At 35.1% G+C, this 21,564-nt stretch overlaps 1 protein-coding gene across 4 annotated transcripts in view; it reads right to left on the minus strand.

Moving 5' to 3' along the window:
- Arhgef28 (Rho guanine nucleotide exchange factor 28) overlaps positions 1–21,564 on the minus strand; it is a 293,756-nt gene that overhangs the window by 88,110 nt on the left and 184,082 nt on the right. For 3 of the 4 annotated variants that reach the window (XM_048800140.1, XM_048800139.1, XM_015497796.2), the window contains 4 exons: positions 16,853–16,974; positions 10,389–10,669; positions 3,770–3,977; positions 1,177–1,288 (listed from right to left, as the gene is read on the minus strand). In XM_048800140.1, coding sequence (XP_048656097.1) covers positions 1,177–1,288; positions 3,770–3,977; positions 10,389–10,669; positions 16,853–16,974 — 723 coding nt within the window. Of the gene's footprint in view, positions 1–1,176; positions 1,289–3,769; positions 3,978–10,388; positions 10,670–16,852; positions 16,975–17,873; positions 19,225–21,564 lie in introns of those variants that run through there. The other variant, XM_048800141.1, reaches the window with a different exon arrangement.

Consider the following 21,564-nt stretch of genomic DNA (forward strand, 5'->3'; position numbering starts at 1 on the left):
TATATAAAGTTTTCATTAAAATGTTATTAAAATGTTATGTATTTTGCCTTGGCATGAATACTTACTTCCAAATATGACTTTAAATGTAATAATTACATAATGTATTACTTATACAAAGCATGAAGTAATTCCATTTCAGAAGAAAGTTTGAAATTGGGGCAGGGGCTGAGAGAGGCCATGAGGGAGCTCTAAATTGATCAAAATTTTTCTAGTTATAGATCAGATTCACTTGAAAATTCATCAAGGGCTGGTGTTATGGCTCAGTGGTAGATCACTTGCCTAGCCCTGTGAGACACTAGGCTTGATCCTCAGCACCACATAAAAATAAATAAATAAAATATAGGTATGGGTCCAAGTGCAAATTAAAAAAAAATTCTTCAAGCTGTATGACTATAATTTACATCCTTTTACTATTTCAAGTAAAAGTTTATTGTATAGAAGTTATATTTCTGATTGCTTATATCACCATCTCCCCTAAAATGATGAAAATATTTGCAAGTGTTGTGACTTTGTTCTTATTCAACTCTCCAAAGTCCCTTGCTAAATAAAGAAGGAAAGAAACTCCATTTTGCAATGTGTTGGCTCTGAGGAATTGGATTATTTCAACACTTTATACATAAGACAAAAAGGACTTTTATTATTTGCTTAAATAAAATTCTCTAAAGTCCCCACAGAAATAAACTTGGAATTGACTATAATTTATTGCACTATCCTCAAGGAGAACATTTCATACAAAGAACAAAGCAACAAAGAGGTATGTACCTATGTGCAATTTCATCACCATTAAATCTATTACTAGACTGACATCCAATGAGAAAAGGATTTTGCTAAGCTTAGAAAAATCAATTGTGCATGCCTGTAATCCCAGCAACTGAGGAGGCTGAGGCTGGAGGATCACAAGTTCAAGGACAGCCTGATCAACTTAGCAAAGCCCTGTCTCAAAATAAAAAAAAAAAATAAAAAAATTTAAAAAAAAAAAAAGGGTAGGGGCTGGCAATATTGCTCAGTGGTAGAATACCCCTGGGTTCAAACCCAGCACTGTGAAAAGAAAAGAAAGAAGGAAAGAAAAATCAATTGCAGGAATGGGATTGAAACTTGCTTTTCTTGTGTCTTATTATAACTGAAATCTGTTCTGGAACAGAATGCTTCCAAAGCCAAATGGTAAATAATGTTTACCTTCACTTGAATTGCACACTGTAAAATCACGCACCAGCCGAGTTTTTCCTAAGGAAATTTTGGGTGATGAGCAAGAATAAGAACGTGAGCGGATTCCAGAAAGCAATGATTCCTGAAAGAGAAGTATTAGGAATGGTAATGAAGAAGAAGGTAATGAAGCTTTCAAAAAAAATTCTACAGAAGACTTGAAACTACATGTTCATCATGAATGTTATAAAGTCAATGTCTTTGAAAAAATAATTCAACCTGAACATTTCTTAGATTTTTTTTATGGATTATTTGTTTCTGTTTGCCTCTCACAACTTTTAAAATGTTGTCTTTCTAATGTTTTATTAAACTCAAGCTTTGGGGAAGCTTTCCTATACATACTTTCATATGCAATAATGCCATTCCAACTAACTTTTTAAAAATGAAAAATTAAGTCAAATGACATTTTCTCTGCATGATCGATGTGTTTGACTTGTTGTTAACTGAATTGCCAGTTTTTTCATTTTACACTGTAGCATTCAAACAAAATTCTATACTGAGATTTCTATACTTCAGGCTTATTAGAAGGTAGAAGAATAGCCACCTACAATTTTAAGAGTTTTTTTTAAGCTTCCAAAGAGCTATTTAAATTTACAACGTTAGCTGATGCCTCTAGGGTCAAATACATTAGGTCAATATACAAATGCTACTAGTCCATGATCATTTTTCAATAGATCTGCCATGCTGCACCTAGAGTGATGTTTGAATATCACTGATTTACATTTCTTCAATATTATTCCTTTTTAATGACCTGTAATTTTTGTTCCTATTTCCCCAATTACATATTATTTCTATTATTATGTTGGCAACACATGAAAAATGCAAGATGGTAAGATAATTAAAACATGGTTTTCTCATATGTTCTAGAAAATTTAGATGAGTATGCAATATAACTCCATTAAAGTCATTTATTGTATCCAACTCCTATTCCACAGAGGCCTTAGGATTTATCCTGTCCATGTGTTTTTGAGATATCATTTAAGGTTAGAGCTAAAAGAAAGTAATGCAAAAGTCTTTTCTAAAATTAAACCATTAGAAACTGTCTTTCACAAGCACTAGCCTCTTCAGTTCCTGAGTGAAAACACACTCATCCTGGGTACATTTGTTAGTCTAACAGTGAAGAGAAAAGTTGAAAACAGAAGCTGATCTTGCTTCAGAGGTTCTGGACTGTGGCTCCCTGACTGTCCTAGCAGGAAGCACCCACAGGGCTAGAAGTGGGAAGGGTGATAGGATGCTGGCTGTCCTATAACCTAACAGTGACCTGGCCACCAAGCATCTAGCCAAGTGCCATTTTCTTCATTTAAGTCATATATGGTAATCATTTCAAGACAATGGAATTTGAAAATTGTCCAAAAACCTTTGGCAAAACACTATACTTGGGGTAATTACACAGGCAAGGCATGATAAAGTTTCTAGGGCAAACTCTTCTAAAAATGAACAACACGAAGCTGTTAAAAGACTGAATTATTTTTCACTCCAAGTTATATTGAGTTTTTCACAATTACATTCAAAATGCAAAACTAATTAGTATCTACATTAACAATCATACCCATTTCTTATCCAGAAATGTCACATGCTGTTCAGATTCAAAAGATAACAATAGCTCTACAGACCTCAGAGCTAAGAGAAAAGGGTGAAGGATTTGTGGTCAGAAGATGGATTAAAATAATGATTCTATCACCATTGAGTCTCTCTGGACAAAACTCTAACCCTTCAAGTACCTCATCTACTCAAAAAACACAAATAAAAGTATTAATTATGTTCTAGGTGACTTATAAGAAAAGTATATATTTTGCACACACACTAAACACTTTGTATATTGTAGGGCCTGGTACAAAAATATTATCCTAACAACAATATGTTCTTGTTAAGAGAAATTTGGGCAGGGCACACACTGTTTTACAGTAGTAAGCTCGATTTAAAAAGAAATGAGTAGATGATAACAGAAATCAAATAGGAAGAAAACATGTCCAAACACAAAAGGGCTTTCTTTGCAAGACTAGAAAAAAATGGTGTTTAGTATTTTTAAAAACAACTACAAGAAAATGAAACTCTTTTGTGAAATTTCAACAGGAGTCAATCTTGCTCCAATGGCAAAGCCGAAAATGTTTATGATATTGCTGATTAGTTCATGAAGCCAGGAATGCTGAACCAATATCATTTCTGCCTAACATCATTTGTCTCATCACTGGACCAGGTTAAAATTTATGTGAGCAAAATAAGTTTGATCACTTGAACTCATTTAATACTACCCATTTTTTTCCTTCTGCTTAAGGGATGATGGTAGATATCATTATATAAAATATTAAAATTTTCCAAGTCTGTAAAAAGTGGCATGTACTCCTTACAAATTAATGAAAACATAAATCAACCATCATAAGAACTATAAAAATTAAACAAGTTACAAAGATTAAAGAGACTCAAACAGACATCAAAGGAGTCTCTCCTCTACCACAAAAAGTAGTTCATATTTGTGAGTAAGACAGAATTTGTCTTTCAGATAGATGGATTGATTTAGACAACATACTCAGCATATTTAACACCCAAAAAACACCAATAAGAATACCTTCAAGTGCAGATTACTTGATAAAGAAAGTGATTCAGTCCTGGAGATATTGAAATCTGGTTCAGTGTTGGTCTCAAAAGAGTCCAGTTCATCGCCACTAGGAATCCCAGTTCTTGAGGAACTCTGAGACACTGGAGTATAGCAGAGGTGTGGCTGCTCAGAATGCCTGTCCCCTTCACTGTCAGCCACCAGGGCATCAAGGCTAGAACTAAAGCACAGATTCCGTAAGTAAATAATCCAGTAAGCAGGCAGGCAGACAGTGCTTTCTGTTTCTCAGAGTTCAGATTCTCTCATTGTTGTAGGGTGCAAGGGTTGTTCATTTAACTTTACACTAATATGTAACTAATTTTTTTCTCCCTCCAAACACCTCTTTTTAAGCCATTTTCTAGGTTTTCCCAAATGGACATCTTTACCTACCAAAGACATTTCAGGTACCTTAAGAAACAAAAGCAGGTTTGAATTAGCACTCACTACACTCTTTTTTTATGTTTTTAATTTTTTTTAGTGAATTATAGTCATACATAATTTTGACATACTCGTACAACCATGGAATATAATTTGCTCTACTACTGCCCCCAGTACTTCCCCTTTTCCTCCCCTTCTCTCTCCCTGTTCCTCTTCCTCTATACTGATCTTTTTTCTATTTACTTTTAGTGTCTTTTTAAATTAAAGATTTATAGAGACACATAAAGGAGAAATTCACTGTGAAATTCACTGTATAATTCACATGTATACATAACATATTTTGTTCAACTTCATTCCACAGTCTCTCTCTTTTCCCACTCCTCATTCCTTCCCTTCAGTTCCCTTCCTCTGCTCCACCAATCTCCCTTCTATTTTTTAAAAATATTTTTATAGCTGTAAATAGACACAATAGCTTTATTTTGTTAATTTATTTTTATGTGAGGCTGAGGATCAGTGTCTCACACATGTTAGGCAAGCGCTCTGCCACTGAGCCACAAACCCAGCCCTCTCCTTTCTATTTTATGGAGTTCCCCCACTCCACTTTTTTCCCCTTATTTTGATCAAACTTCCACATATGAGAGAAAACATTCAACCCCTGACTTTCTGAGTCTGATTTATTTTACTTAGCATGATGTTCTCCAGTTCCATTCATTTACCAGCAAAGGCCACAATTTCATTCTTTTTTTAAGTATTTTTTTTTTTTCAGTTGTAGATGGACACAATACCTTTATTTATTTATTTTTTTGTGTGGTTCTAAGGATCGAACCCAGTGCCTTACATGTGCCAGACAAGCGCTCTACCACTGAGCCATAGCCTCAGCCCCCACAGTTTCATTCCTCATGACTGAATAAAACTCCATTGTGTGTTTGTATGTGTGTGTGTGTGTATCGCATTTTCTTTATTTATTCATCTATTGACAGGCACCTGGACTGGTTCCATAACTTGGCTATTGTGAACTGCACTGTTCCAAACAAATTGATGTGGCTATATCACTACAGTATCCTAATTTTGGTTCTTTTGGACAAACACTGAGGAGTGGATAGCTAAATCATATGGAGGTTCCTTTCTTAGTTTTTTGAAATATCTCCATACTGCTTTCCATAGTGATTGTACTAAGTTGCAGTCCTACCAACAATGCACGAGTGTACCTTTCCCCCTAAATCCTCACCAGTGTTTATTATTTTTATTCTTGATAACTGCCATTCTGACTTGGGCGAGGAGAATTCTCAATTTAGTTTTGATTTGTATTTCCCTGATTGCCAGGGATCTAAAACATTTTTTATATATTTGTTTGTCATTTGTATTTATTTTGAGAAGTGTCTGTTTAGTACTTTTACCCATTTATTAATTAGTTTATTGTTTTTTGGTGGTGGTGGTAGCTTTTCTTTTCTTTTTTTGGTATTGAGGTTTTTTGAGTTCTTCATATATTTTGGATATTAGTCTCCTAATGGAGAAGCAGCTAGCAAAAATCTTCTCTTTCTGTAGGCTCTCTCTTCATGCTTTTCATCATTTCCTTTGCTTTGCAGAAGCTTTTCAAATTTGATGCTAGCCCACTTATAGATTTTTGGGTTTGTTTCTTATGCTTTAGGAGTCTTATTAAGGAACTTGGTGCCTGATACTCGACAAAAGTGCCGAAAACATACATTGGAGAAAAGACAGCTTTTTAAACAAATGGTGTTAGGAAAACCAGATATCCATATGTAGAAGGATGAGACTAGATCTCTGCCTCTTACTCTGCACAACAGTAAAAATCAAAGTGGATCTAAGACCTAGAATTAGAGTAGAAAATGCAACCACTAGACGGAAATATGGTCAACACTCCAACACACTGGCACAGGCCTTAAACACACCATTTATAAATGTAGTCATAAAGGTAATTATATCAAGACTCACATAGCAGTCCTTAAAATACTGAAAATGCAAATGACACAGAGCCACTGGGCTGTGTGTGGAGACAGAGGCTGTGGGGACCACATGTGGGAATGTGCAGTGTGGCATTCTCTCCATGGGCCTCAGCTGGAAGCTCAGGAGGGCAGTGGCCTGTGCAGCTCTCACCTCAAAGCTGGGCCAAGACCCAGGTCAGAAATGAGTCATCTGCAAGGTTCCAAACACCGCACAGTATAAATTATCATTTGTAGAGATTTTAAAAAAATTATTCCATCTCAGAACCAGGTCCTGATTCTTCTTGACTACAATGTTTCTTTCCCCATTTAACTTTCCTAACTATAAAATTAAAAGGGAAGAATTTGACCTTCCACATTTTGAGTTTATTCATAACATTTACATTTTAAACCACTCTAATGTCAAGGCCAGCAGAGTCCTGGGCATGTGAACATAGGAAGCCTTTTTAAATATATTTTTCTTTGGTTGTGTCAGTTCTAGAGTTAAGACTTTAATAATGACACAATGAAACTGTCTTGATTTTGAATTATAAATGATCAGAAGACACATTTATAATACATTTGGATTATTTTTCCTTATAAACCATAAATCTCTAAAGGGACACAAAAAAATCAATTTCATATCCTATGTGCTTCTAATGTGGACTCTGGTTAGTTTCTAATCCTTGAACCATTTCATAGGCAATAGAAGGCACCAGAAAACTGAGTGGTAAGTATAAGCCATGACTGGCACCATAAAGGATTTCCAAATCAGGATTTTCTCCTTCAAGAACTAATTGAGAGTTGGGCACAGTGGTATATACCTGTAATCCCCGCAATTTGGGAGGTTGAGACAGGAGGATTACAAGTTTGAGGCCAGCCTCAGCAACTTGGCAAGGTCATAAGCAACTTAGCAAGATCCTGTCTCAAAATAAGAAAATAAAAAGGGGTAGGGATATGGCTCAGTGGTTATGCATTCCTAGGTTCAATCCTCAGTATGGGAAAAAATAAAAAGAACATATTGAGAGATAGCCTCTCCTTGGTATGGAGCAGAAGGGGACAAATTGGAGGTGCTTTGCCTTAATTCAAAACTTAGTATCTTGGATTCCATTCAATTATTTATAAAAAGAAATGAAGCTTAATGTTAAGAAAATCTTCCTGGTAAATACTGGTGCTTTGAGGTTACAGTAAATTATAGATACTCAAGATGCTATGTGATTTCCTAATACAAAGAAAATCCTCAGGCAAGTCAAAGCTTGCTGATGTCTTGTGCCTCTGCAACTGTGTTTCAATTTGTGATCTCTATACCAGTGAAAAATAGTTATTCAGATGATTGGCAGCCTGCCATAATACCCTATTGTACTACAAGATTCTCCAGTTATAGATCGTGTTTTTCCATCACTACAGATGTAGTAGCATTACTTTAAAGCTACAGCATAATGTTGTAGCATTACTTTATCTTATATACCATAAAACATTTCTTTTTACATTAATTCAAATTAGACTACTGCTTTTCTTTGTCAAGGTATTAACATAAGTTATTTATTGGTATGCTTCAGGATTACCTATAGATTCTCATTTTACAATCATGTTATTTAAATTCCATTAATGGAATAGGAATCAATTCATTAGATTGTGACCAGAATTTTCTTTTAAAATAATATAAAACAGAAAATATCAGAATACATTCTGATTTTATGAAATACATTCCACATGTTATTTCATAAAACTTTGCTTAAATTTCGTGTGTATGGGTTGGGATGGTGATGGCATAACACACATATTATACTGTGGATTATGGTGAAACAAAATTTTTTTTAGATTGAAACAAGTACTTGTTTCCCTCACCTTATTTTTTAATGTATAATATTTTAAATAGATGTTTTATTGCTTATTTTCCCCATGTGACATCTCAAAAAACTATTAAGGTTAAATAACATAATGGTTATATATTGTGCACATTTTACTAAAATATTGTTTCAAAACTCAGAAAATTTAGGTCTTAGGCTCCAATCAGCCTTGTCCCTGTATGGACTATGGTTTTTATTGCATACTCCCAATTTCTCTTTCATTAGAAGTTCCAGACCCTCAGGCTATTATTATTCATGTATTAACAAATGAAGCATATTTCACTTTGAGTTCACTGTCAATTATGTTGCAGACCCTCATGATGAAAGTTAGTGAAGGGCCAGATAAGGCTTTCCAGGGTCACCTGTTCTCCACATCATTCCTACAGTTTTCAGAGTGGAAGGAGTATAAAGGAGGTCATCAGCCTGTGGGGGCGGCCAGAGGGTTTTTTGCTAGGACAGCTTCTCCTTCTGCCTTGACCAGCTCTGCCATTTCTACAGAGCCTTCCAAATACTTTTACTCTGAGTAACTTCTCTTATTCCTCCAAAGAAGAAAAGTTCTATCGGTGTTGGTGAAATGTTTGCACTTCCCAGAGCAGTCCATGATCCAAAAGTATAATTTTGATACTCTGCAAATATTTGCATAAAGAAAAGAGAATAACATTGGAACCTTTTCTGTCATATATTCCTAAAATGCCTCCTCTAAAGAACTTACTTACTTCTCGAGATCTGGGAATCACACATTCAACAAATCCTAACAATTCTAGCAGAATGCTGTAGTCACATGCAGTTCAATGTATTTCTATATAACAGTAAAGGATCTTGCATGGACTGGCAGCCTCTTATCCCAAGTAGATACCATGAAGAGCTCAAAATAACCTAACTATGAAATTTAAAGTCATGACCACTCTTCAATATCTCTAAAACTATAACTCACAAAATACAAACCAAAAGGAATATTTTATTATTTACATATGATACATAAGCTCTGGTACCAACTCCTGTCACTTTAAGTTTTGCAACCTCATCTGTGCAAAATATAGCACAGAGAACTGCACCCACTGATTGCTGGGTACTCTCTCTTCTTCTCCTTCCTGATCAATTAAATCCCTGCTCCATATTCATTTGCCTATGTGGATATCCCACTAATAGATAAAAATGTATATAAACATTCACATATGTGTGTGTTCTACTTTTATTTTTATTCATGATTTTATATGTGAAAACGAGCATATAATCATGGACATAAGAAAACAAAAACAGACTGATACCTAATGAAAGAGGAACTTGGCCTAGTCCCTAAGGAAAACAGACAATAGTATGAATGGATAGATACAGGTACACACACAAGCATGTACACACACACAAATATATACAATCACATCCTAAACAATGAAACTATTGTTAAGTGATATATTTACAGTACAAGTACTTCACATGGAAGTTATCTGTAAGCTTAAGGACCTAAATAAAACACTTATGAACTCATCCAAACTGAAAGTTGAATGTTCACCATACCATGGAAACTCTCATGGTTCCATTCTCAGTCCCCTACTTATCTCATTAGTTATAACAGCTATCTTGAATTCAGGGATTTTTGCCCCTCATTCTGTCATTTTTTCTTTATAGCTTATGAACATATGTACATGTCTTCTAAATAATAAATAATTTGGTTTTGCGCTCTATAAAAATGAAATCTGCCTGCAGCATTTTGCAGCTCACGTTTTTTGTTCAATTTTATGCTTCTGAGATGCATGCAGAGCAGTGGTAGTTGATTCATTTTTATTACTGTATAGTATTTCATATATATAATTTAAAGGCATATATAATTACTTATTTATTCCCCTTTTGAGTTATTTCCTGCTGCTGTACATACTCATGAATATGTCTGCTAGTGCATGGTAGGGAAATGCCCTTTACAACTTTATAAGAAAATGTCAAATTATCCTCCAAAGTTATTATACAGTTTTTATTCCTCTCAACGGTGCATGAGTTTCCATTGAATGCATGTTCCTAAAACATGGTATTATTAGACTTTTAAAATTTCTGTCTAATAAGCAGGAAGTGCTATCTTGTTGCAGTTTTTTCTGGTACATCTTAGTCAGTTTTCTTAAGTGCTTATTTTCAAAAAAACATATATAGGATATTAAAAGGGGGCAACAATTTGATGTAGAGATAAAAGTGGTGGAAACAATTAAAAATCAAAAATAGGGTTTTCCAAGTCTAGCTACAAGGTTTCTTGATTTTCTACAATATTTCTGTAGAAGATAGTCTTGTGTTTTATTTTTTTAATTTTTTTTTAGTTGTAGATAGACACATACTTTAATTTTATTTATTTGTTTTTTATGTGGTGCTGAGATTCAATCCCAGGGCCTCGCATGTGGTAAGTGAGCGCTCTACCACTGAGCCACAACCCCAGCCCTGTACCTTCTTTTCTGCAGATGACTTTGTTCCTTTTCGAATCCATGAAGACCAAAAGAAAGGTTCAAGTTGGAAGTGCATGAACTAGATGGTGATATGAAAGACTGCTGGGCTTCCGAATCTGCCATCACTTCGCTGTTCTCCCCGAGTGGGTACATACTGGGGCTGGTGTCAGTAGGAAGGATCTGCTTGCAGCTCTGAGGCTCCAGCGAGGGACCAGTGGATTCAGGGCTGGTGCGGGCAGAGATTCCCTCTATATTAATATACTTGATATCCAAATCGCCCACCTAGAAGTTGAAGGCAAAATTTTTTGCTGAGAAAAAGCAGGAAAGAATGGTTTAGCTAAAAATTAATAAAATTTTCCTAGTTTAAAAAAAAATTCCACCTTATTTGTCTTTTTGCTTTGTTTTTTCTTATTTTTGTTTGGCTTTATGTAAACAGAGAATTCCTTCAGGATCTGTTTTTGCTCACATGGCTGCCATTCCATAATTCTCAGATGGAAGAAGACTGTTTCAAAGACTGCTTTTTATCACAAATCCAGAAACTGATTATACTTTTAGCACTTTATGAATCTGAAACTGATTATGTTTTTGATATTTTGTGAACCACTGACTCAAAATGAGGGAAAAACGTTTAAAATACTAAAGAAAAAACTAAAGAGTATACTGCTTTATTCACCAGAATTCATCAGTTCATCAGAATCTGAGTATCCAAGGTAATTAATGGTGGTCACACTAACTTGAGTCTCTCCCAAAACACACCAAACAAAAAGAACAAATAAAACAACATAAAGTACATGTGTGTTGCAAATGTAGAAGATAAGAAATGACCCAAATCTTGAATTATCTATGAATAATAAAATAAGCATCAATTCCAGCAAGTACCCCTTTTACTCCCACCATGAGACTTGGCAGAAAGAGAAGAGGGAGCCTAAAACTTATCTAAAAATCATCACCAGAAAGAAGTGTGGCCTACACACATGAGAAAAAAAGTCTTAGTTGACCCAAAGTACTTGCTCTTAGAGGTTTAAAAGTGCTGTTATTTGAGTGGTAGTCACAAAAAGGCATTATTACTTGGGGGGAAAGTCAGTAAAAAGGAAGACATTTGAGCCAGGGTATAGCTCAAAGTAGAATATACACTTCGTATCTTCAAGCACCTCAGTTCAATCCCCACCACCAAAAACAAAAAAAAAAAAAAGAAGAAGAAGAAAAGAAAGAGATCAGAGATAGGGTGACAAAGAAGAAAAGAAGCAAAGGGGGAAATTTTAGGATCCTAAATCATCAAGCATCATCATCATAATTTATTAAGGCAAAATCTATCAATGAATGCCCATACTAGCAGATGAAATTCTAATGAGTAAAGGGATGTCTACAGAAACTCAAAATATCCCCTGACAACATGTTTAATAATTTTAAGAAGAAAAAAGAATAGTAACCTTATTGAAAGAAACTTGATAGATCAAAGGTAAAAATCACAAGGGACAGTCTGACATTAGGAACCTCCTGATATAATGCACTGAGAAGAACACAACATTATTACCATAATAGTCCTCCCAAACACAATCCAATTTTGAAGAGATAACTGACAAACTGAAACTGAAGAACCTTATAGGAAAATAAAAATAAATATGGTCCATATTCTTAAAAAATATTAATGTAATAAAAGACAAAGATTCATGAACTCTCCCAGATTAAAGGAGAATAAAGAGATGTGACTACTAATACAACATATATCATGGAATTTTCTATTACTGCAAAGAGCATTATTGGGACAACTGGATAAAATTGAATAAGGTATGGAGATAACAATATTTATCAATGACAATTTATGATTTAAGCAACTATATTGATCTTATGTAAGAGAATTTCCATGTTTTTAGAAAAATACATCATGAATATTGAGGGATAAAGGGGCTCCATATTTTCAATGTATTCTCAAATGGTTAAAATTTTTACATAAATATTTTAGCCATTTGCAAGCATGCATGCACACACACAAACACACACTCAGAGAATAAAAAGTAGAGTGCAGAAAATATTAACATTGGGGGAACTGAGGTAAAAAGTATACAGGATTCTTTGTACTGAAGTTATGTAGGTCCCAAATTATATCCAAAGAAAGTGTTCTTTTCAGGGGGGCTGGGATTGTGGCTCAGTAGTAGAACGCTTGCCTAGCACATGTAAGGTAATGGGTTTGAGTCCCAGCACTACACGAAAATAAACAAATAAAATAAAGATATTATGTCCATCTACAACTAAAAATTTTTTTTCAAAGTAGTTTATATGACAGAGAAATTTTCAAAGTAGTTTTTAATCATATGAATATTCTCATCAGGTAGGTTGATAACCTTGAAAATTAATGGGGAACAGCATAGAATATAAGCTAACCTAATAATCTATTTAGGTTTCTATGTAAGTTGAGAGAGACAAAAGGAGATTTGAAAATATTATTTTCAGATACTGTAGAAATTATTTTAAATACAGAGAAGTTCAGCTCTTCACATTGTCCTTGTTATTCAACTGGCCAGAAGAATAGTAATAAAGACTATGTGAAAATTGTACTACACTGATACAGGACCTTTGTGATTAAGGTATTTTTTAAAATACTTTTAAGTTGTAAATCAACACAATATCTTTGTTTTATTTATTTACTTTTATGGGTGGGGAGGATAGAACCCAGTACCTCACACCCTCTAGGTAAGCACTCTACCATTGAGCTAAAACTCCAGCCCCTGTCATTTAGTTTTATTCCTATGTTTTAATTGCACAAATTCAACCGTCTTCAACTCTGTTTCAGTTTATTGAATTAGACTCTGGATTCTCTATAAATGCTAACTTTAGTTCTTTTTTGGTTTGCTCAACATTATTAGAGCAATACTTCTTTCCCACAAAATATTACCAAAGAGAAATGAAACCTAAACCTCATCTTTGGTTTGGGAAATTTTGCATTTTTAATGTGTCTCAGAACATATAAAAACAGTTTTCCCTACATAGAATTGAGTCATTTATAATTTTAGCTAGTTGAAGTGAATGGAAGCATTATAGTACTCACTGGAGCTCTGGACAAAATGAAATAAGAACTCAAGAAATCTTTCATTTCAACTATTGAGAAATTATGGCCAAAAAGCATCAAAATCAGAACATGGAAAAGAGTTATACACTAAATACTATAAAACACTGATGAAAGAATCTAAAGAAGACACAAACAAATGTAGAAATATCTTGTGTTCATGCATTAGAAGAATTAATATTGTTAATTAATATCCATACTAGCCAACGTGACATGCAGATTCACTACAATCCCTGTATTTTAGAAAGAGTGTTTGGTTTTGTTTTTAAAATTTGGTTTTGTTTTTTCATTTTTGTAGAAATAGAAAAATAGATCTGAAAATTTGCACGGAACCACTCAAGATCAAGAACAGCTAAAGCAATCTGGAGCAAGAAGCACAAAGCTGGAGTCATGGCACTTCTTGTTTCCAAATGATTTTACGATATTACAATAACAAAAACAGAATGGATCTGGCATAATAACAGACACACAGACTAATGGAACAGAATAGAAAGTCCAGAAATCAATGCACATATACACAGTCAACTAATCTTTGACAAAGGTGCCAAGATAACAGAATGGGGGCAGGTAGTCTTTTAAATAAATGATGCTGGGAAAACTAGACATCCATAGCAAAAAAGTGAAACTGAATGCATTTCTAACACCATGCTCAACAGTCAACACAAGATGCATTAAAGACTTAAATGTGAAACTTGAGACTATAAAAGTTCTAAAACAAAGCATAGGAGAAAAACAATGGTGTTGTTTTTTTTTTTTGGGGGGGGGGGGTGACACCAAAAACACAAGTAACAAAAGCAAAATAAATTAGCAGAACTACATTAGGCTAAAATGTGTGGCAAAGGAAATGATCAACAAAATTAAAAGACTTATGAAATCGGAGAGAATATTTACAAACCATATGTCTGAAAAGAGGTTTGCATCCAAAATCCATAAGGAACTCATGCAAATTAATAACAACATAACCTGATTAAAAAAAATAGCCAAAGGACCACAATTAGACATTTTTCCAAAGAAAGCTTACAAATGGCAACCAGGTATATGAAAAGGTGGCAAATGTTACCAATTGTCAGCAAAATGCAAATTAAAACCACAATGAAATGTCACCTGTTAGGATGGCTATCATCCAAAGTCAAAGACAAGTGTTGGGAGTATATAGAAAAAAGAAAACCTGGTACACCATCAGCGGGAAAGTAATTGGTACAGTTATTACATAAACCAGTACAGAGGTTCCCCCAAACTTAAACTGTAACACCAAAAATTCCATTTCCAGGCCACAGGAAATAAAATCACCCCGTGTAAGAGAGAGCAGTACTCCCATATCCATGGCAGTATTATTGACAACAGCCAAGGCAGGGAATCAACATGTGTCCATCAATGGATGAATGCACAAAGAAAATATAATAGGTGTGTGTCATGATTCAGAGAGAAGCATATTATTTGGCCTTAAAAAAGAAAAAAAAAACCTATAATTTGTTACAACACGGATGAACTTGGAGGATACTGTGCTAATTGAAATAGGCCAAAACACAGAAAGATAAGTACTGCATGACCTTATTTACATATGAAAAATTCATAGAAACAGTAAGTACAGATCTGAGCAAACAACACAACAAAAACTATGTAAGATGATGGATATGTTCAATTAATTTGATTTTGGTCATCATTTCACAGTGTGTGTGTGTGTGTGTGTGTGTGTGTGTGTGTGTGTGTATATATACATAAACCATCATATTACACCAAGCACAGTGGCACATGCCTATAACCCAGGAGGCAGACACAGGAGGATTGCAAATTTGAGGACAGACTCAGCAACTTAGCAAGGAACTAAGCAACTTAGTGAGATCCTGCCTCAACATTAAAAAAAAAAAATTAAAAGGGCTGGGAATGTAACTCAGTGATAAAGCCCACCCCTGGATTCAATCACCAGTACTAATAAAAACAAAACTCACATTATATACCTTAAATATATATATAATTTTTGTCAACTATACTTTAAAAAAGCTGGATGTAAGTATCATAAATAAAACAATAAATCTTACATAAATGTATACATGCATCTTAAAGTGTGTCTAGAGCACACAAAGTCCAGCTACACTGTACCCTGAAAGAATATCCCCAGAACTCCCACTTTGTTCTATGTTCCAATCTAGATTTTTATAATGAGGGCTGACATGCAGCTGGTTTACACCAAGACAACTGTTGTTATTCTGATTTATTGGTTTCTATGTCATTTTGAATTCCATTCAACCTATGTCATTCATACTATGCATTTGTTGTAACAATGTTTATAACACTAGAGAAAATGAGCAGAGCTATATACAACTAAAGGCTGATCAATTAAACAGGAAAAAAGTTCATATCAAAGAAAACATTTATAATTAATAATGTAAAATACATGACATTAATAAGAAAGGTAAAATACATCATTGCCCAATTGATATAATATGGTACATATCATATTTAGGTTTTAAATTCAGTGGAAAAGGAAAAAATTGTGTTGTCTAAATTATCCATGAAAATCCGTTATATCTCCCATAAATAAGAATACGTAGAAATCTCCAGTTCTACAAGTACATTTTAATTTTTATAAACACAAAATTTGAAGATCACTGAGCTAGAGAAAGAAAAAAAATGTTAGTAGACACCTGGCACGTTCAAACCCTCTGCCTTTATGAGATTTTTTTTTTTTTTTTTTTGCGAGGGTTGAGGTGTACCAGGGATTGAACTCAGGGACAGTGAACCACTGAGCCACATCCCCAGCCCAATTTTGTATTTTATTAGATACAGGGTCTCACTGAGTTGTTTAGCACCTCACTTTTGCTGAGGCTGGCTTTGAACTCGCAAAAAATCCTCCTGTCTCAGCTTCCTACATGTGCCACTGCGCCGGGCAAGTCTCTTTCAGGAAATTGGTGGAAAATTCTGAAAGGTTCCAGTTTCTCTGTAATGTGATACCATTTTGTTTTGATACTATAGTTCTATAAGTGACTGTGTCATGCCAGACTGGAACCAAACGCTTGCTCATTAGTGATTCCTGGATTTCAATACAAATACTGCCTAATCAAGTCATCCATGCCCTGTTTATTGAAAAGCCATATAAAAAATGTTGGTGACCCATTGTTGTGTCGTCCTTTGGCCCCAGTAAAGAGCTCTCACACTTTTCTCATTTTCCAGTGTCTCAAGGCCCCTCCCTTCCAGTGCTTCTCGGTGAGGTCAGATGTGTTGTGTTCTGAAATAAGAACCTAAGTTGAATGTTCCTAAAACAAGATTTCACAGCTGCGTTGCCAGGGCTGCTCTGAGGCGGAAGTTGTTCAAAGGAACACAATGATGCTGCACGTATTTCACACAGGCTCAAGTTCTGGAAAGAGGTACAGTTGCACCCTGGGATATCAGGCATGCCTTACCTGATCTATCACCATGCAGTTAGCATAGACTTCATCACCCCCATTCAGCATGTCGGAAAGCTGGCCTGCTGCAAGGAAAGTTGGGGAGTGCTTGGATGTTTTGAGGGCATCAAAGGAGCGATCTAGAGGGAAATGAAAACAGGACAGATGAAGTCGGAGGAATTTACTTTAGTGTCAAGCTTTACCTTCCTTGGTCAAACCATAGGAGAAAAAATTAGGAGTGCATTTTTTAAGATGGCATTTTGCTGTCTTCACATCTTAAGATCTACCCAAAAGTATGTTCTGTACTCAAATCTTCTCGGTTATCTAGAACCTTCTTGTAGAATGAATAGTTCTAGATAGCTAAATATTTGCCCACTTTAAGCACTATTGAAATCAATTAAATATTTGCCATCAATTTTTAGCAGATTAAATTCTAGTTGCCTTCATCAATGAAATGAAAGCATTGGACATATTCTTGTGCTTCTTGACAGGCTCAGGGCCAGTGACTGCCTACGAGTACACACAGAGAACAAGGCCCAGCAGCTCTGGCTCTGGCAGCCCAAGGGAGTGCAGAGTCTCTGATATAAAGTTTCCCTCCTGTTTCAGTTACAGAAATGTTTGTGCTTGCTTCCATGTCCCCAGATTTGCTCCAATTAGATGAGGTGGCTCAAAGTTGTGTCCCAGAGAGCTGAAACATTATCATATTTGTAGGGAACAAAGAATTGAAAGTGACAAAACATAGGAGATCCAAAAGGCCTTGTTTCCTGTGACTTTGGTTTATTTACAAAACTCAGAGATATTCACCAAATTTCTTCATCCATAAAAGTGGATTATTATCATGCTTTCCTCCTAGTAGGGTTATGAGGATGAAATGAGTTCAGACAGATGAAGCAGGTGACACAAAGTGCTCAATAAATATCATTTGTCACTACTATTACTGTCACTATCATAAATGTTGATTTTAAACCATGTTCAATGCAAGGGACAAGGTTATTAATACTAATTGCACTGTGTTGTACTAATAATAGGCTACTGATACCTGTAAATGACATTAATAGGGTAGATTCAATGTTCCATCCTCAACAGTGGTCATTCTCATTCACATTCCAGTAAGTTTTCTTGAATGGGTACAAAGGGGCTGGTACTGCCAGTAAGCCATTAGAAATGGTGGAGCCCGTGGGAGTGGATCAGGAATTGTTTTAAAAAGATTAATAACTGTTAGACTGATATACAACAAGCAAAAAGAAAATCTACTCTTTCATGGGAAAGTCCTAGATGATATAAAAGTTACAAAGATATATGGATTATACAAATCAAATGGCTTGGCTTTGGATTCCAAATCCAAAACTACCTCTTTCCCACAGAACACCAAAGTGAGGTTTTATTAAGCCTTGAGAAAATAAACAAAGCAAAACAGTTTCTTCTTACGTCCATAATATAATATTTAATTAACTTAATTGAATAGCTAGGTATATAATATACAAAGTCCAAAAATAATTCACAAGTACAACCTTTATGATCAATTACATATGTTTTGATTCTGATTACACAAAAGAAAAGCAAGGTAGGTTCCAAAGGTTATAAATTACGAACTTGACAAAATGCTTACAATGCGTTCTGGAGTCAGAAAATACTTGCTCATTTGTCATTTTACAGAATGTTTTACAAACAACCATAAGTGATTCAACACGGCCCTCTGAAGTGTAATTAATCCAGCTTAACTGCTCTACGGTGTCATATTTTCACCAACTGTAAAACACCTGGTATTTCTGCCATCACATCTGAGGGACTGTTCATTCTCCTTTTTAATCACTGCCAAATTAAAATTTTGTTGATAACTAGACTGACCTAAGAACTAACAAGATATTGAACAAAACGATTCCAAGAAATGGATGGTTTTCATTTTTAAAAATACAGAATATAATGAAATATTACCCCAAATTGTATGGTGCATTAAATGCATTGCCAAGTGATGCAAAAGCCATGCTCTTAAGGAACAAAGAAAATGTAGTGTCCAAAAACTCTGATCAGTTACTTCAGGGATGAATAGGAGCAGAAATTACTGCTGTTTTCATGTACATAGGTAAGAGATACTTGGAGATGCAATTTTCCTTCATAAACAAATCTATCTGCCCTGTGTGGCAGAGCAGAATCTATAAGAAGGTCATGTTCAAGCAGTAAAAGAAACTAAGAGGTGGCAGAATCTGGGTACTTTGTCCAAGCTTGGGTCAAATCTATTTTCTGCATGATTGACTTGATTAAGGTTTAAGAAAATTTTATAATTTGTAACAAAGCCAGGTCTATAACATCTCAGCTGCAATTCTGAAATCTTGAAAAATCAAAACTTTTTCATCAGTTTCATTCAGAAACATATTTGGTGCTAAAATCTGACCTGAGCTCAGGTGTAGTCTTTATTTACTCCACTTGGGATGAACGCTCACACATCTTGCCATGGAAATATTATCATGCTTGATGATGGGTTGCACCACCATCACTCATATCACACACAATATACAAACATCTTGCCAAAAAGATCTGAAAATTCTCAATTTCCAAACAAATCTTAGAACAACAATTCCCAAAATCTTGGTAATCCTCTACTATTACAGTTCAGATCTGAAATGTACCCACAAAGGCTCATGCATTAGGCAATGCAGTAATGTTCAGAGGTGAAAATATGGGATTATGAGAGTTGTAACCTCATCATTGGATTAATGTATTTGCTGAATTAATAACATGAATGGACTAACAAGAGGTAACTGTATGCAGGTGGGGTGTGGCTGGAGGAAGTAGATCATTGGGAGCATGGCTTTGGGGACTATATCTCCCTGGCTTCTCTCTCTCTCTCTCTCTCTCTCCCCCCTCCCCCTTCCCAGCTTCCACTAGGAACAGTTTTCTTCTGCCATGATGTTTCTGCAATGCAACTGGCCAACTGTGGACTGAATCCTCTGGAACCATGAGCCAAAATAAACCTTTCCTCCTTCAAGTTGTTTGTGTCAGGTAATTTGGTCACAGCATAACAAAAATCTGCATAACAAATCTACCAAATTCACAATTTTACCATAGCAAACCTATCACCTATATGATTCTGCTCTTCAGTACTTTTCTTCAGATTGACTTATCTTTATTCTTTAAATAAAATTATTTGAAAGAAATGCTTATCCCTACTATAAACAGAAAACCACTCTTCCTCGTCAAAAGTAGAATGGAATTCACATACTAAAATCAGTGAAAAGTAAATCATGAAATTAAAGTCTGAACACCATTGCCTGCCTAAGCTGGGAATCTGAGAGGTCTGTTCTTTCTTGGTTATAGGGAAGTTCTGAAGGATTCAAGAAGTGTTCAAGATGCAGAAGTACTAAACTGTGATGTTCTCCTTCAATCACCAGAATGATCAAAAGAAAATCCTGTCCCAGTACAGGATTTGATGTCAGGTAGTGCTAGATTGTTCATCTCCATGATAAATAGTTCCCAGAAGAGTTTACCCTACACTTTGAAAAACTAGCCTAGATGGAATCATCATCCTGTCTCTCAGGCAATGACTCTGATGTGGCAGTGAGTCCTGATTTGGGGGAGGAGGGACATGACTGTACATGATTATAATACAGCAGTGAGGAGGGAGAATCTCTACCTTCTCTCTACTTCTGTCATTCATAACCTGCCATGTGGATTTAGTTGGGTCACTTGCTGCAAATTAGCACAGCTAATTTTAATAAATTTGAACATCTCTCAGGAGTATCCATCACTTGTACTTGTTAAGGGACACCTCAAGGTCACAGGATCCAGAAGACTGACAGACCAGAAAGTGACACAGGCTAATAGGACCATGATACCTTATCCACTCAACACAAGTCACTGCAAATAATTGGGTTTAAACGAGCAGAATGAGATTGTGAAAAGAAAAGGAGCCTTTAAGAGGACTTCCAAATAAACACGGATTACATCTATTCAAGTGGCTAATTGTTCTACTGTGTTTCAGACCAAAGGAAAAGTTATGGTGCTTTCCCTTAAAAAAAAAAAAAAAAAAAAGATCTTTTTAAGGTTTTCAAGAAATATGACTTTATTGCTTCCATACGTAACTACTTTAGTAGTAAATTAAGCAGAAAACCATTGACCCCACCCTCCCCCAAAATGTCCTTCCGGTTCTTTTTCAATCAACATATAAAAATATTTTGCTATAAGAATGCCACGTATTTGTCTTAAATAAATGCTGTCATGTAAACCTATTTTTAGTAAAAAGTTAACTTTATAGTGTTGCTGATAGCATTAATTTCTAATATGCAGTAATCCCATATTTCAAAAACAGTATAACAATAATTAAAGCTCAACTCCCATCCAAGCAACTACAGATTTTAAATTAGTGAAGGGTAGTGCATTACAGTAGTGAAGAACATGGGCTTTAAAGCCAGATTATTTGGGTTTAGTCTCCACCACCTATTAGCTGTGTGACCTTGAGCAAGTTACTTGGCCTCTGTGTCTCCATTTCCTGATCTGTAAAATAAGGACAATCATATATTTATCCCCTAGGACTGTTGTGAGGATCAAATGAGCAAATATTTCAAGTGATTAGAATAGAACCTGATGCACAGTAAGCATTATGTAAATGCCTGTAATTATCGTACAAGTAAATGTGGTTGTGCAGTTTTGATTCTTTAAAAAAAAAAAAGTAATATTGTCCTTGGCGATCACTTTATATCTTTTAAAACAACTCAAGGCGACTGGAATGCGCC

The sequence above is a fragment of the Marmota marmota genome, unplaced genomic scaffold (assembly GCF_001458135.2).
Source record: "Marmota marmota marmota unplaced genomic scaffold, marMar, whole genome shotgun sequence".
NCBI lineage: Eukaryota > Metazoa > Chordata > Mammalia > Rodentia > Sciuridae > Marmota > Marmota marmota.